Source organism: Plutella xylostella, chromosome 29, assembly GCF_932276165.1.
Source record: "Plutella xylostella chromosome 29, ilPluXylo3.1, whole genome shotgun sequence".
NCBI lineage: Eukaryota > Metazoa > Arthropoda > Insecta > Lepidoptera > Plutellidae > Plutella > Plutella xylostella.
The window spans coordinates 4223718-4240184 of NC_064009.1; the positions used below are offsets into that span (position 1 = coordinate 4223718).

The window sequence follows — 16467 nt, forward strand, 5'->3', positions numbered from 1 at the left end:
AGTATTCTTGATACATATAGGGCTTTTTAACGTCTATTTAAAGTTAGAATGGAAAGCAGACATTTTAACCTTCTAAGTATACTTACTAAGAATTCTAGAGCACACTGATAAATAGGAACCGTAGAAAAATTCCTCAGTCGAGCCTTCTCAAGGAGACATCGACCGACGACCGTGTAACCTAGAATTTTTACTCAATGTCGATAAACAAGTTGCCGAGCACTAGCCATAGCCACCAATGGATACTGCGACTTCTAGCGGTATCTTTCCGACACACTGTACGAGTATTAGTAGAAATCGCTATTTATTGGCCATATCTCTTTGATACAACTAGAAGTTGTCATAATTTATTGTGCAGTGGCGAGACGGCGGCAGACGATTGATGCGATAGTCGTGCCGGCGGATACTGTCTCCCAGTCAGTATCTCTGATGCCAGCGTGTCCCGACGCGACGCCCGACCGCAAATAAACTGCATCTCCACTACGACTGACCGACTCGCACTCTACGAAATGGAACAAGCTTTAGGAGCACTGCCAAACAACCTCAATTTCTGCAAAACAAAAAGCTATCAGGTACACTCTTTGTTTTTTTCATCTCCTAACTCCACCTACTTCGATGTTCGCAGCAGGCTCTTCAGGGAAATTAATCGAAAAGTTTAAATTGGGCTATAAACCGGCAAACCTCAGGCCATTTTAGGCGAAGGGATATAATTCACTTTCCTCGTACATCCAGGAACTACCCGTTTAACACTTCCAATGCATAGTTTTACATATTAATAGGGACGAAATCGAATTTTGTTACACTGTTGTTAGCCGTTGCAGGACTAATTGGCAATCACATCGCAGCGGCAAAATACGGTGTTCCGAAACAAGTGTATGTACACGATTACGTAATGGCCATGTGGTATTTAGTTTGGTTCAAGTTATTCGGAGACGACGGGTTCGTGACGGCCGTGTCGAACGGTAGCACTTGACTCGCAGTGATCCTCATTCTGTCACGCATTCCTAGTGTCGCAGTGAACCAGTCCTATATCCTCATCTGAGACTCAATAATTCTGCTTCGTAACCGAATCGATATAAGACCGAGATTCCATTGCTCGAGATATATGCTTCCATCATTTAGGACTACGCTTCGGCTGCAACACGTCGATATTGGATTTCAAAGCAATTTAGCTCAAATTGGTCTGGACTGTAGGTGCATATCGGGTTAGTCGGCTGGCTGGGCCCCGTCGCCAGCGGCCAGCAGTTGATTAGCTCGTTGTGTCGACTATTTGCGCTAGTTCGTTCGCGGCGTGTCTTATCTCCGCGCGACGGACTCCACTCCGCCGACTATCTACTTATCATCTTCTGAGTAATTGATTTTTGATAGCGATCCAAGCTTATGATGGATAATAGCACTTATGCAGGTACTTACGCGGCTTACGACGCAGATTTCTCGATTGATTTCTTACTCGCTACACGATATTTATATTTTTTGCTAACATTTCGCTCTCGGTTAATTGATGTAGCGTAATTAGCGACGATAAAAGAATAAATTATAATTAAGATTTAGGGTCGTTGAGGACGAAGTTGTGGACATAATAATTGGCCGTTTTGTAGTAGTTGCGTACGAAATGAAAAGGTTAACGGGGTGGGTAGAGCGGAGTGGCCGACCGGCGGCGCCGCAGCAGCGGCCTCGCCGCCTTATATGGACCTCGACGGCCGGCCACTTGCGACACACGCTAGCCGCATTCAACCCTAAATTGTTTACATGCAACTCGGATACCAATATGCTATGCATGCAACTGTATAGTATTCTCATACATCAATTTACCAAAAAGGCAGTTTTTAACATTCCATCACATCAAGCCCAGACGGGGCACGGTAAAAAGAACGCTATACTTATTCAACGTTTACCATTCTATTTAAAGTCATCCGAAAAAGCCAGTCTAAGTCGATTGGAGAAAAATTTCATCGATTTCCAAACTAGGGCGAACAATCGACAGTTGAGATGGGGCGGCGCGCCTGTACTCCCGATATGGAGGGCCAGGGTCGCTCCTGGGAATGTGCAAAGGACGCCGCTAAGGACGCGGCACAAGAAGCCAAATTGCGACTGGTTCTGGACTTGTGGACCGCAGCCGCCATACTCCGCGCCTTCCGAGAACTCACGCACGCCCGCTCTGTAGTAAACGTAAATTTGGATGCTTCTCATTTTTGTCTCACAAATGTCGTCTCGAAAAACATGTTTTTGAGCCAGATTACCGCATTATGCGACGCAACCTTATATGCGACGGCAAAAACTAACTATTTATGGGACGCTCGCTTAGCAATTTCACATCCTTGTTTGGAATGAAAACTGATAAGTTCCCGATAACCAAATGCAGCTGAACAGACTTCTCTTATCGACGTGACAACTTATCAGTCAGATAAAACCACTTTGGCATAGGCACATATGACTGGCCGTTGCAACGCTTGTGCTAAATCTGTCCAGCATGTTCAAAATAATCTAGCCTAGTTTACATGTACCATGTACCTATGCAGCGGAGTTGATAAATATTCTGACCAATTGCATGGCAACAAAGGAGTAATTATAGTGCAGCATTATCTACATATGGATATCCCTACTGCTAGTTAATAGGGCACCGGTATGGTCCACTATTATCGTTAAGCGAATGGAGCTAAGATCGAGACAATGTATAGAGATAAGGGTGCCCGAGGGCCGGCTGATTAGCGCGTACCGCGTAGGTACCTATTGCTTTTGTTTACGACAATGCTAACACACACGCACCTCTTTGTGAAATTGGCAGGAGTGGACTCGCTATGTGCAACACTGTGAATTAGACTGTGTACTGTGTAGTATGTAGGTAGTACCGACTAGTACCTACATACTACACATACACAGTCTACTACCTACTAGGTACGGTTGTTCTTCCTTTGCCGTAGTTTGCATTGCGTTTCAGGTTCCGTTCAGTAGGTATTTATAATAATTAATATTAATTTAAACGTAACGAAAATCAACAGTTGATCAATTATAAGAGAGTAGGTACCTATAACATATAAACTGTAGGGTTTTTTTTATTCGTCGAGTAGTTCTTAACTACATAGGTACGTTGCGCTTCGCAAAGAGCGATAAATATGTAGGTGGTGTAGGTAGGTACTTTCTTAGAAGAACCATATGCGTCACAAGCACAACACAAGTAACTATGTCGAACAGTAAAAACCAGTAGAGGTAGAAGTACGAGAGCGCTGAACTCACAATCTAGAGTAGGTATTTCACAACTGGGAAAAGTAATAAATTAGGAAAGTACTTTTTGTTTTAGTTAGATGCACGTAACGGTGCATGAGTACCTAATACCTATGCATTTGTTACTAACTATTGGACGGCACCCATGTAAGTAGTTATATTGTAACTTATTACGTATTGATCTATGATGTAAATATATGATGTAAATTAGAAGCCTTATGAATTTAACTATGGTACCGTAGGGAGATTTAGTTGAAATATGTAAGTACTTACTGAATATGTATGAATGAATATTAAATATAAGTATACCTAATGAGAAAAATAAAGACCACCCTATGTAATTATTCAATCACATCGAGTCCGCGTTGTTCTATCATATCATATAGTTGCTGCTGTCTGTCCCTGCTTAGATCTAAGAATTTGCTTTAATCCTAACTAATATTATAAATGCGAAAGTAACTGTGCCTGTCTGTCTGTCTGTCTGTTACTCTTTCACGCCAAAACTACTGAACGGATTTGAATGAAATTTGGTATACAAATACATAAAAAACATAGGCTACTTTTTATCCCGGAATTCCCACGGGAAAACTTTTTTAGGCGAAGCGAAGCGCACGGGAACAGCTAGTATTGAATAAAACATATTGTATAGGGTAACAGTACCGGTTATCGGCCACTTAAGCGACTTGTTGACTTCAGAGTTCATTTCTATCATAATGCTGTGTGTCAAGATTTTCCAAAAAAATATCATTTGATCTTTCAATAGTCTAGTTTCATAAAACCTAAAGTTTATAGACATAGCAGTGATACATGATTTTAAAAAAAATATTTTTTGGAAAAATAGCAAATATACCGGTTTTCGGCCATTTTACCCAGTTATCGTCCACCAGTGCACTGGTTATCGGCCACCTAATTCACAGTAGAAAAACGAGTCTTATTCAGTAGTTCATAGGGTTTTTAAAAAACAAATTAAAATCTTAAGTCAAATTAGCTACTCTTGGCATTGGCATCGATAAACATTATCGGTCGTTTTATTATCTAATGGCCGGAATCAGGTTTAATTTTACCTATTTTCGGCCGCCAGCTATTTCAGACGGCCGGAATCAGGTGTAATTTTTACCTATTTTCGGCCGCTTATTTCAATGGCCGGAAACAGGTTTTGTTTTAACTGGTTATCGGCCGCTAAACATTCGTTATTTTTTTAAGAACATATCTTTGAAACTATGAGGCATTCTGGCGGCCGGAATCTAGTTGTCAATTCGCAAAATTCTAGCTGTTCACTAATATAATGGAATCTATGTTAGTGCATTTAAGGTTTCCGCAATATAGGCAGAATTTAATGACTACAATATACCGGTTTCCGACCACCCGGCCGGAAACTAGATTTTGAAATAAATCGATCGATAACCTATTGTCCGACCACCGAAAATATTACAAATTATGAAAAGGTTTGTTAGTTTAGGCAATTTAATATTGAAATTAAACATACTTTACTACACACAAACCCATTCAATCACTAATAAAACAGTAGGAACACTTAAAAACTTACCTCTGAAAATCAATCCACCTGCTATTTTTTCTGCTAAATTTGCCACGCATCCACACACCAAATTTTGAAATGGTGACTGAGGGCTCAGTTCGCAAATTTCGAGGTCATGCCGTTGGATTATGAACCGTGATGTTCGTCCAGGTCGAATGGCGCGAAATTAGAAAGGAGATGTCTCAATACTATCCTATTATTCAAAATAATGTGCGAAGTGGCCGGAAAGGGGTAGTGGCCGGCAAACCGGTACGTTTACCCTACTTAGATCGTTTTTTTCACCTCCTTTTCCTATTTAACCTACGAATACTGTATTGTTATTTGTAGACTATTTACAAACAGTTTACCAGAGCTAGCACGTAGCGGGTGGAAGCCTCGTTTCAGGAAACAGTTGAACCTCCGCCGGATCAATAAGCCTTGAACTCGGCGCGACGACCCACCAATTTACTGCACGGAAGAAAAGCCGACGAATACGACACTGCCATTCCGATACACCGTATCGTAACTACGATTTTACTTCTCCCTAGTTCTGCATTGTATAGGTTAATCCTACTAACTAGTAGTATAAAGGCGAAAGTTTGTGAGTATGTGTGTATGCTCCTTACTTCTCCACGTCAAAACAGCTGAACCGATTTTAATGATATTTGTTATGGAGTTAACTGACACCCTGGATTAACACATACGGTACTTTTTATCGCGGGATACCCACGGGAAAACTTTTTAAGGCGAATCCATGCTCACGAGAATAGCTGGTAAGTATACTATAAGTACAAGTAAGTTCAGCCCAGCTTCAACAGCCATTGAAAGTGATAAAGCTTCTATGAATTTGACAGCTTGGCAGGGCTATAACTATAGAAGAACCATGAATAGATGTTGGCACTCTGATTGTACTTCTGCAAGTAGTCTACCTTCCTAGTTGCAAGTAGTAAAATATTGAAATAGAAACTCCAAGAGTCCTTTGTGTGAAAGCTTTGGTGTAGCCCGACAGTTCGCCGCGCTGCAATAATAAACTCTACATTGAAAGACTCGCCAGTGAAACCGAAGGATTAACTTTTAACGTTTACGACGATGAGGAAACTGTTTTATGGCGATAGCAGTAAAAGTTTTCTAAACTTATTTTGCAATATTCAAAATAAGATGTAGTACCTATAAAGTGGAAGAGTCAGTTTGATTTAATGATAACAAAAGCTTTCTGTTTTGTGTACTTTAACTTTCTGAAAATGAGACTGTTACGTAGAGAGTCTATCTATCTATAACCTACATGTTAAACTAAAATACAACTCAATAAGCACATTTCTTATTATTTTTAAAAACGGTTGTTAGTATAATAGCTCATTTTAGTGCCGAACTACCTACCAAACACTTCCATACTGTCACGTTCAGCATAAACTGAAAACGGGCTCGGTTTAGTTGTTGTTATTTTCAGCACAGCTTAATAGATTTAGAACGTAAAGTTGGAAATGTTATTGATATTTAACGGAGGGGCCTCCCCCGCAAGTTACTGATTTGAGTCGTATTGTGTATCCCTTCATAATTCATACCTTCGTTTCAAAACGTCCGTGAGGGTGACTTATCACAACATTATTTAACAAAAGCTTAGCTATCGTCAGACGTCAGACCCTATTTTATTGACATAATGCCTAGGTAGGAACCATGTTTAACGTTGTTAAGAACTAAGACAAACAACGTTGTATCAATCAACTAACTTTTAGTTCGAGCTACTAGGTAATAAACTAATAAGTAAAACTAAAGCACTAAGTTGCCTAGCTACTTATTATTAGTTGAATCGTTGCCAAGTTTTCAGAACGGTAATAGGAACAACATTATCGTGACCACAGATAATATATTAAGGTAAAAACTAATTTAAATTCATTACTATTACACAGGTACTGCATAATCAACTAGCTTATGCCCGCGTGCTACGCCTCGCATTACGGTTGTTCGTGGGAATCCAGGGATAAAAAGTATCCTGAGGCCCAGTTTCTTAAGTATTGCTCATTATCAATTCAGCCAATCACAGCTCTCTGCATGTCAGACTTAAGTTCTGTTTGAATTTACCATTTTAATTATGAAACCGGCAGTAAGTATATACGCTGAACTATTTTCACGCGAAACGATAGACCGTAGGTATCATGTCTTCGCTCCATAGCGACGAGAAAAAAGGACAAACCAAATAGATGATGGAATTAAAGAAAACCCCATAGGTATTGTTCAGTACATGCTCTAATAATATCTATCTATACTATACAGCGCATATTATTTGTAACAGTTCTAGGAAATATAAAACTAAATCTTATCATACTTAACACCTATACGACAGATTGGAAAAAAATATAACAAATTAGAATAAGTTTTGTCAATAAGAGAATACAGCTAAGAATCGTTTAACCGCCGCGACTGTATTATCACCTGCTTATCAAATCAATATCGATGGACAACAACAGAATACCTGACGATAAAATTATTGTAAGTACCTACCTACTTATTTAAACGAAAACACCTGTTTTCTTAGTAATTATTATTGCAGCTAGATTTTCCTCGCTAGCGGGAAACGCCAGACAGTTTTTTTTTAAACATTTTCCTTTCAGTAAAAGTACCCCACTATGCAAACACAGTCTCCGTAGGTAGGTACCCCACAAATGTAATAAGTGTGGAAAAGAACGGACAGCTCTATAGCGTATTAGGTGATCCTAGTGACGGGTCCGCGAGGGTCCAGCACTCACCTGCGAGGGCATCAGCGGGTCCCGGCCCAGGGGTATCGACATTTTGCTAGCGGCGCCGCCGGCCGCGCCCCGGCGCCACCCCGCGCCGCCTCATCCACCGCCCCACACTCGCCGCCCGACCTCCGGCGAGGAAAACACTTTCCCGGAACACTACTACCAATTTCACAACCAACCACACTGTCAAATTATTACACTACAAAATTTTCCGCTCGAAAAAAAGCACTGTTTCATAGACGGTTTAATGTTCGGAAGCGGAGTTCGTTGTGCCAGTGATGTTTTATGTAGAGGTTAGGTGCTCGGCAGGAGGGACACGGGCGGCCGCTGCGGCTCCTCGCGCGCGACTGCCGCCCCCCAGCCTCCTGCATCCAGCCCACGTGCCGCGTGTATCGAGCGCCCGCGCATGCGCGCCGCGGCCCCGCGTACTACCCGCCACGAGCGCCACGGCACCATTCATCGCCACCACTACACTACACCTGACCAAATATTGTGGAACTTGACATCAGCGCGCGGCCGCAACGCCAATATTAGCTCCGGTGCCCGAAACTACCAGCTCAAGCTTCCGCTGCAAACGTACTCTGTCCCAAAATTCCCAAGCGTGTCAACCGCTAATTTCATAAAGCTTAGCTCGTAAAACATAATTTTCCCTGAATACCGTTTGTTTACCTGACGATCCCAAATGTTGCGTTAGAATCGCAAGGGTGCGGGCCGTGGGCGTGCGTGGGCTCCGAGGCCCCGCTGCTCGCCCACTTTTCCTTTCTACAACGTTCACTGTTCCAGATTACGTCAACAGCCTGAATAATATTCTGATCGCTACCTACCGAGATCCTTTGGTTTACTTATTCATTAATTCAGCCGTTATGCTAAGCGAAGCCTAACAGAATAACAAGTCGATGACGCCCACTCTAATGTTCAGTGATATCTAAAATATTGATGAAGTTTCAGTGCCATGTCGTGTACAAGCTTAGTCTTTTTGTAGCGCACGAACATCTCGTCTGGGGCAACGCCATTGTCCCAGACAACAAAAACCTGCATGTCGAATATACATTCTAATAATGCACACACGACGGATTGTACCTGAGCTGGGTACCTACCTGTAGAGCTTGGAATTTAAACAAACGTCTTTTAGACGTGGCTATACAAATACATTACTGAGTTTAATGTTAAACATGACGAATGGGCCATGAACGCAAACACTATAAAGAATGCTGACCAAGCGGGCCTACCGTGTGAAACATTCCAACAAGTGTTGACATTCGTAATCAAGTAATGCAATCTCACCTGCACGCCGGCCATCCGCCCATCGTACAGGGTCCATCTGCCGTACCCCGCCATGTCACCAGACTAGTCCATCACTTGTCCCGAACACACTAACCACTGTTCACCCACATGAAGCCAGTCCGAGCACAGACCCGCTACTGACCGTCACTCGACACCGTTGCAAATCTAGCATGAGCCCGTCAAGTAATCTATTTAGTGCTTGATTAGCAAAACGTGCGAATGGGTCGACGGCACGTCCGTCGCCCGGCCAACCAACACTGCTCTGATTGGAAATTATTGCAGACTCAACGACACTGATTGAGACCATTGGGAAGAGGACGAAATGAACCTTGCCAGCCTGTTACGAGCTTATTGATCAGCGAAACATGCACTTTGATACGGCCAATTGCGCAAATGGTGGGAACGATATTGTTCTATATGACAGAGGACGTTTAAATAAAGGTACGCAGCTGCTGGCTACAACTATTTGCTGATGCGGGGTATAATGTAACACATGAAATGAAATATCAAATTTCAAAGAGTGAATGTATAATGTAAACACATCATCATCAGAATTGATCATTCCCTCGTAGACGGCAAGGCGTTTTATTCGTGGAATAGCCCTGTGTAGGTTTAGTAATGAGTGTAACGACTGTAATCGGATTGGAAAGGCTCTTTGGACTCTTCGAGCTTAAAAGTTAACCGCTTGGAAGGAAAACTAAGCATGAAAAATGAGCTAAAATAATAAGCTTATGTGCTTCACTTTCCTTGATCCTGTTTAGGATTTAGACATAAGTAACATTTAAAATTGTACAGTTAACAGTCATGGCACGAAGAAGTTGGAAAATAATGTAGGTATGTAGAGAGAATCTAATTTTAATTCAATAATATTGTAATTGCAACCTGCGACTTATTATTTATTTACTTGTGGATACGTCTGAAAAAAACGTTTCGAATTCTGTGCTCGCGGCTCAGTAAGTACCATAGAAACAGTGCTTATTCGTAGCATAGAAGTAAATAAACTAAAGTACATACAGGATGTTACAACGTAACGGTAACAGCTTATCTAACACCTCTTTTGAAAATTATGGCAATAATTACATAAATATTGTTTCAGAATAATAGTGCTATTAGACCCTCTATCGACTTAACTACGAGCTCATAGAAAAAGCTACCACATTACAAGATACGTGTTATTCCTACCCGAATACTTGCCAAATGAAACCCCACTTTTCGCCCAATTTCTGACCTTGGTGTGACTCTAGACCCCCATGTTCCAAGCAGGATCCGCAGTGAAGGTGCATTGTCTGAGTCAGCTGATGACCTCCGTTATATTCGTAAACTCATACTTATAAGTACTTATTAGCGGATGAGTCGTGAGTGTTTGAAGGTGCTATATTCAGGGATTCGAACAGCGATAGTGAATTCGCCGATACATGGAGTAGACACTAGTTTTCCTTGAAACAATGCATTCATTGTTGCGATGTATCCTAACATGTTATGAAGTTTTCACCTTATATGGTTGGGCTAAAGTAGGTACTTATACCTAGTACATTATATTTAAAAAAATATATTTGAATCAATATTTTTCGAATAGTGAGTGGACTACAACGACATGGCGCGTGCGATATAATCGGATCACTGCTGCGCTGGCACGCTACCTGTATCGCATTACATTAGATACCTAGAGCATACCTAGCACGGGACACAAGACACGCACACGCAATCTCTCTCATCGTGCTACCTAGTGAGCGAGAGCGAGGGAAAACTTTCATCAAGTCTTGACGTGCGTGTCTTGCGCCCCGTGCTAGGTATGCAGGTATAGTGATAGATGGTTGGGCGAAGGAACATAAGGAAGAATATGTATATGTACAACGTTCTATGAGTACGAATAGACACTACAATATTCTACATGACTGACAACACTATAGGTGGATCAGTAAAAGAAACAAAAAACCTAGTTATTACTTATCTATTGAGAGCAAGCGGTATGACGTATGATTACAATGGTGGGTACAGTCTATCTGTTGCTGCGGCGACTCATGCGCAGCTCGCGCTCCAGTTCGTACTGGCGCATGTCGGCCCTCTCCAGGAAGTCCTTGCGGTCCAGGTACCTATGAAAAAAAAACTGATTAAATGTAAAGCTAGGGCCACACTAACGGCAATGTCAATCGTAGCTGCTCTAATTTTGATCACTATACAAATAATTTAAGGTATATTTTTCATTGTTTTATACCATCAATTAAGCGATAATCAATGGCATTTATTTTCTCGTCGGTGTGTGTCCAAATGTAAAGCGAAAAGTAATGCCGACTTAATATTGCCGTGGGGAGGTGCCAAGTGAAGATACAAGCAATCGTAGCACAGGTATTATACTGATTCACAGTTAGGTACATTAGTTCATTTTATTTTGATTGACACCATAATTAATGACTCATTTACGATCATGCAGTACAGTTTAATAACATCATCACCCAATCGTTACTGCTGAACATAGATAAGATAGTTTTTACTGTACAAAACAAGATTCGTGATTGATTGACATTAGATCTCTTCCAAGTAGCGCCCCTACGCTTCCTCGGCCTTTTTCATGCAACAACCACCCAGCTATTTTCACATACGTATAGGTATTTTAACTACACTAACCCGTCTTTTCCTTTATTATGGCTTTCTACTTCCTCGGCCACTCCCTCCACCTGCTTGTAAGTTTGCCAGTCGAGCTTGGACTTCTCCAGCGTAGACAGTTGGTTGCTCTTGCCGATCTGTCCGAGAATGCTGGACAGACCCCCGGAGCCTTTGCCCTTCCTGGATGGACCGCCAATTTTGCTTACTGAAAGAATAAATGCAGAGGTGAATTATTTTGTTAAATCGTAAATTTTATTTTGCTTATTTCACACTCATTCATAATCATAGTTAATGATTATGAGTGTGAAATAAGTCAGTTTGAATATTTATAAATAAATAATTTTGATACTACTAAGATTAGAGTGTTTGTTTTCGATATTTACCTGGAACTATTCCAGCGGCTGCAGCAACAGGAGTTTTTATTTTCTCTTTAATAACATTGTCTTCAACCACTATAGTTTCTCCTGCAAACTCGAATATTCTTCTTTCCTTAGCTTTTGCGTCTTCTTCAGATTTGCTGGAGGTAACATTTACTTTGTCTTTCTTTCCATCCACTGTAGGTTTAGCTGGTTCTTTAGGTACATTTGTTTCCTTAGGAGCTGGTTTCTTGACAGTGTCAGTGCCATCCAGAAACATGGCCCACAGATCCTCCTCTCTTTTCTTTTGTTCTTCAGGTGCAAGTTCTTCTTTTTCTTCTTCTACCTCTTCTTCCTCGGGAGTAGCGGCTCGAGCAGCTCTAGTGGTTTTCTGTCTTTTCTTGCCCTTCTTTTCAGTGGTTACTTTTCGTTTTGTTGCTTTCTGTTCTTGTTCTTTTTCGAATTGTATGTCAGTTTCTTCATCCGCAGAGTCCTCTTCTGACACCTGCTCCGGTTCTCCTGGTACATATTCATCATCACTCTCGCTTCCTGACGACATCTGCAAATAGAAATAAGTTGGATTATTTATTCAATACATCGATCATATTTTATGTGGAATTTTTTTATTTTAGTTAGTACAACTTACCTATGAAGTTATTGTGCTTATTAAATAACTGATGTATACAGTAGTTGGGATAGTATGTAAATAAATAAAGATATCATTAAGGTTATATTTAATTTATTTATTAAAATTCAAACAAGATATCATTTAGGTATCTTCTTATCCCTATTCCTATTCTTCACATTAGACACTTCATAGAAGTTGCTTCCTGTCTTGGTGCGTCGCTGAGCTCTCTCCATGGCTCTCTTCTGTTTGCTGGTGATCTTCTTAGCTGGTGCTGCAGGTGTGTCTCCGGCCTTTCGCTTCTTGCCTTTCTGTGTAACTTCTGTCACAGTGAAGGCACCACTGGCTGCTTCCAGTTTCTTCCTCTTTATCTCTTTAGCTGTTTCAGAATCATTTGTCAAATGATCTTCTGCAAATTCATTGTCCTCTAAATCACTATAAATGTCACTAAGGTCTGATATTTCACCATCATCATCATTATCTTCGTCTTCCTTTGGTTCGCTTTTGGAATCATTTACACTTGCTTCATCAATGCCTTTCAGTTCCTCTGGAATTTCAAATGATGCAAGTGGTTTGACATCATCGTCATTGTCAAACTGTAACCCAACCCTAATTTTGGCAAAATCTTGTGCAATGACCAATTTGTTGACCACAGGTTTTTCAATTTCCTTTTCTTCAGTTTCAGTGCCAGTTTCTTCTTCAGCTGTTTGTTCAGTGCCTTCCTTATCTTTAACATCTACCATTTTCTCTTGTTCTGTTGCATCAGGCTGTTGCTGTTGCTGTAGCTTTGACAGGGGTACTTCAAATCCTTCTGGAGCAACATAGAAAGGAAGTTTTCCTCTTTGCCAATCATTGAGAACCATTCTTGCCACTTGATTAACATCTGGCTCTCCCTTTTTAAGTAATTTCCCTGTCCTAGCAGCCATTTTCTCCAAAAATTCAGTTGCATTCTCCCAGCCATCAATCTTGTATGTCTTTACCAAATACTCCCTGCGCACTCTTTTTAGCACTTCCTCAATATAGTCTTCAGGGTTTTGTACCAGCTCAACTCTTACCACACCCTTCAGGACCTTTTCAGTGTCAGTTTCAGCAGAAGGATAAACTACACCAGGACAGTCAATCAAGAATATCCTCTTCATTAGAGTAATGTACTGCCACACTTTTGTCTCGCCAGCAATTGGGGCAACTTTACACACTTTTTTCGATCTCAGTGTGTTAATGACTGATGATTTACCTGTGTTTGGATATCCGATCAAGCCAACACTGATTTGTTTCTTATCAATGTGGAGTTTAGCAAATTGCCTCAATAAGTTTATCAGGGATCCTTTACCAAAGGGGTGAGTAAGGGATGCATGGAAGGCAATAGTTGGGTACTCTGAACTGAGAATAGCCACCCACCGTTGTGTTACCCAATTAGGAACCAGATCCACTTTGTTGAGGATGAAAATTAAGTGCTTGTGTGGTTTTTCCTTTTTTAGGAAGTTCTCTACAAAAGGACTCCTAGTCCCCATGGGATCACGGGCATCCAGTATCTGCAACAGGACATCTGATGAATCAATAACTTTGTAAAGTTCATTCCATATTCTCCTGCTCATGCCCGCGCCAAACACCCAGTCCCGCTGGCCCTCTTTAACTCCTGTGTCCTCTCGCACCCTGTCAATATCTTTCTCCTCATTGTAATTCTCAGTATTTTCTTCAACAGCTTTTGATAATGTCTGAAAATCATTAAACTTCAGATTTACCCTCTTTCTTTGCTTCTTTGGGCCAAATGTTTTGTCAAAACTCTCTGTATCCAGCAAGTGTACTCGAGCTTGTTTTGCCTTTTCATTTAGTAAAGTGATGGGCAAGTTGGTGGGTTTCATGACTACTTGGTACGGGTTCTTGACAGCTGCTCCCAGTTCTTCTTGAAACTTCTGCAGTGCATTTTGTGTGATGACGCGGGAGTTGCCGAACCACTTCTGATTTGGCTCAACTCGAGCGGTCGACCCGGACGGTAGCCAGCCTTGGAACGGCGCAGGTGTCAGTATTTTACCAGTTTTATCTCTCTTGGCTTTGAAATTACGGTACATCTGGAGCCTTTTTATAGTCCCTTTGGTCCTGGGATTCCCTACTCCTTTCAACCCTTCGGTGGGCCTTTCTGGGTTCATGGAGTGCCCAGATTTGTTGAACCCCTGTTTTCGGGGGGGACCCGATGCTGAACGCACTTTAACCATTTTGAGGATTTAATGTTCACGTACTACACTTATGAAAACTAACAATTATGATAAATAGAAACAATTAAGCAATTTGAAGAGGTTAGAAACGACGACAAGGCGTGCTATTACTTTATTATTTGACATTGACAAGTGAGTTGAGTGAACGAAAACTACACCGCCTCGCACAGAAATCGCAACTTATTGACACGGCACTCACTTCATGTGTTATAAACTGGGTTGGATTTTACTCAAAACTATTGTTTATAAACCATATTTTAACATGTTTCATATACTCACGTTAACGGCGTTTTAATTTCACAGGCACAGGCACTCTTTAACGAAATTAAAACAAACAGAGATTCAAAAATACTACGATTGTTTGTGACAGTGACAGTAGATGCAGTTTTATTCATTCATTGGGTTGGTGAGGCAAATGAATGAATGATTATATTTTCCTCGAACTGTATGCAACTTCACAGCAAGTGTGTTCATGTAGGTAAAAATTAAAGTTATGCTTCTATGGCGCTACACGAGGTCAGTAGCCAGTAGATAAGAAAAGCCAGCTGCAACTCTATGGTACCTTGCTAATCCTTCAACTTTCAACAATGTCCATAGAGAAAAGAACACTACGTTTTAAGAGATGGGAGTACAAGGGAAAAAAAAGAAAAAAATAATTGTATTATTTTTTTTTATTCACGCGTACTAACAGAGGGTACCAACAAAACAAAAATTATGACGTACAAAACTGCCAACATAGCCCCTCTGAAATAGTGATGTGCTTCTTATGGATATTTTTTATCGATAACTAGTAAAAAAAAAGTGCGAGTGTATGTATTACTTTAATTTCAGTTTTACACAATAGGATTTCAATGTTACACAATGACACCAACGTTAAGTCTCGGTTCAACGTTATGTTATGTTCCTATTTGAACACAAAAATATAATCCACAAAATAAACTCGAGATTTTCCGTTGACGTAAATGCTATGATATAATGTTGAAATAAAATAAAAGTGGAAAAATATAATTATATTTAGGTATTTATTATAAAATAAAGTGTCTGCAGTAAGTCCCACACATGGAATTGTTTTTTTTTTCAATTGTGTTCTTAAAATGTTGTGGTAGAAAATGATTGCCACAAATTCGTTTAAGTTGATGTAGCTTTTCAATAGGCACATAAACCAGATCCTCCTTACCGGTCATCTTAACCCACTGTTTACATCTGCAAACAACATTTTTATAATTATTATTAAACAATTAAATATTATTTAAGTAGGTATAATAAAAGTCACTGGTAATTTTTGTATGGAGATCCGAATTTGATTTTCGCTAATTTCCAAAACTAGTAGACAAAAGTTGTTCTGATTAATGAGCTGTGCGTACTAATGATAAATAAAAATATCGATATCGATAAAAAAAAAACATTCATGCACTATTGTTGGTTGTGCTGACCCTCCAGTTATTTTATTAGACTTTAACTTTTTTATACATATAAATAATCTAAATCCTATGCTTTAGCCTTTAATTGTAGCTTACCTTTCCTCATCCAGTGGAAATTTGGCCATGAAAATTCTCTTTTGGCCATCTATACGACCGGCTAGCGGCTCTTAAACCACATATTTCACAAGTTTTATAAAACATAATTATTATCAATAATATCAAGCAACACTAATAGTTAGGTACCTCCACACAAACACTGCACTTATCCACAGTAATAATAATATATAAATAACTGTTAAATCTTAATTTATTTATGATTTAAAATTATTTTTCAAACTAAACGATTGACTGACTGACACTGACACATGACAAAAGCCAAAGATGTCTATGATAGCGTAAAAAGTACTCTGTGAGCGGTGCTCGCCATTATTTTTCGTACGCGTTCCATACTTATTTTTTTCCAGACTGTCTTTCGCCAGACTGACAATGTC

The 16467-nt window shown here is 40.3% G+C and overlaps 2 protein-coding genes and 1 long non-coding RNA gene across 4 annotated transcripts in view; all 3 read right to left on the reverse strand.

Annotated features, from left to right (window-relative positions):
• LOC105393995 (breast cancer anti-estrogen resistance protein 1) overlaps positions 1-9012 on the reverse strand; it is a 61570-nt gene extending 52558 nt beyond the window's left edge. Inside the window, exon 1 of one of the 2 annotated variants that reach the window (XM_048631490.1) lies at positions 8758-9012. In XM_048631490.1, coding sequence (XP_048487447.1) covers positions 8758-8811 — 54 coding nt within the window. In that variant the 5' untranslated portion in view covers positions 8812-9012. Of the gene's footprint in view, positions 1-7479; positions 7934-8757 lie in introns of those variants that run through there. The other variant, XM_038120104.2, reaches the window with a different exon arrangement.
• A 1682-nt stretch (positions 9013-10694) lies between these two features.
• LOC105393988 (nucleolar GTP-binding protein 2) lies at positions 10695-14696 on the reverse strand. Its single transcript, XM_011565820.3, has 4 exons — positions 12522-14696; positions 11745-12276; positions 11383-11566; positions 10695-10850 (listed from the first exon to the last, which is right to left on the reverse strand). The coding sequence occupies exons 1-4, from the start codon at positions 14553-14555 to the stop codon at positions 10757-10759; spliced, it is 2844 nt and encodes a 947-aa protein (XP_011564122.3). The 5' UTR covers positions 14556-14696; the 3' UTR covers positions 10695-10756.
• A 938-nt stretch (positions 14697-15634) lies between these two features.
• On the reverse strand, positions 15635-16463 carry LOC125490949. The gene is made up of 2 exons (XR_007267992.1): positions 16073-16463; positions 15635-15758 (listed from the first exon to the last, which is right to left on the reverse strand). It is a non-coding gene; the product is annotated as an uncharacterized LOC125490949 (long non-coding RNA).
• Between the last annotated feature and the right edge of the window lie 4 nt (positions 16464-16467).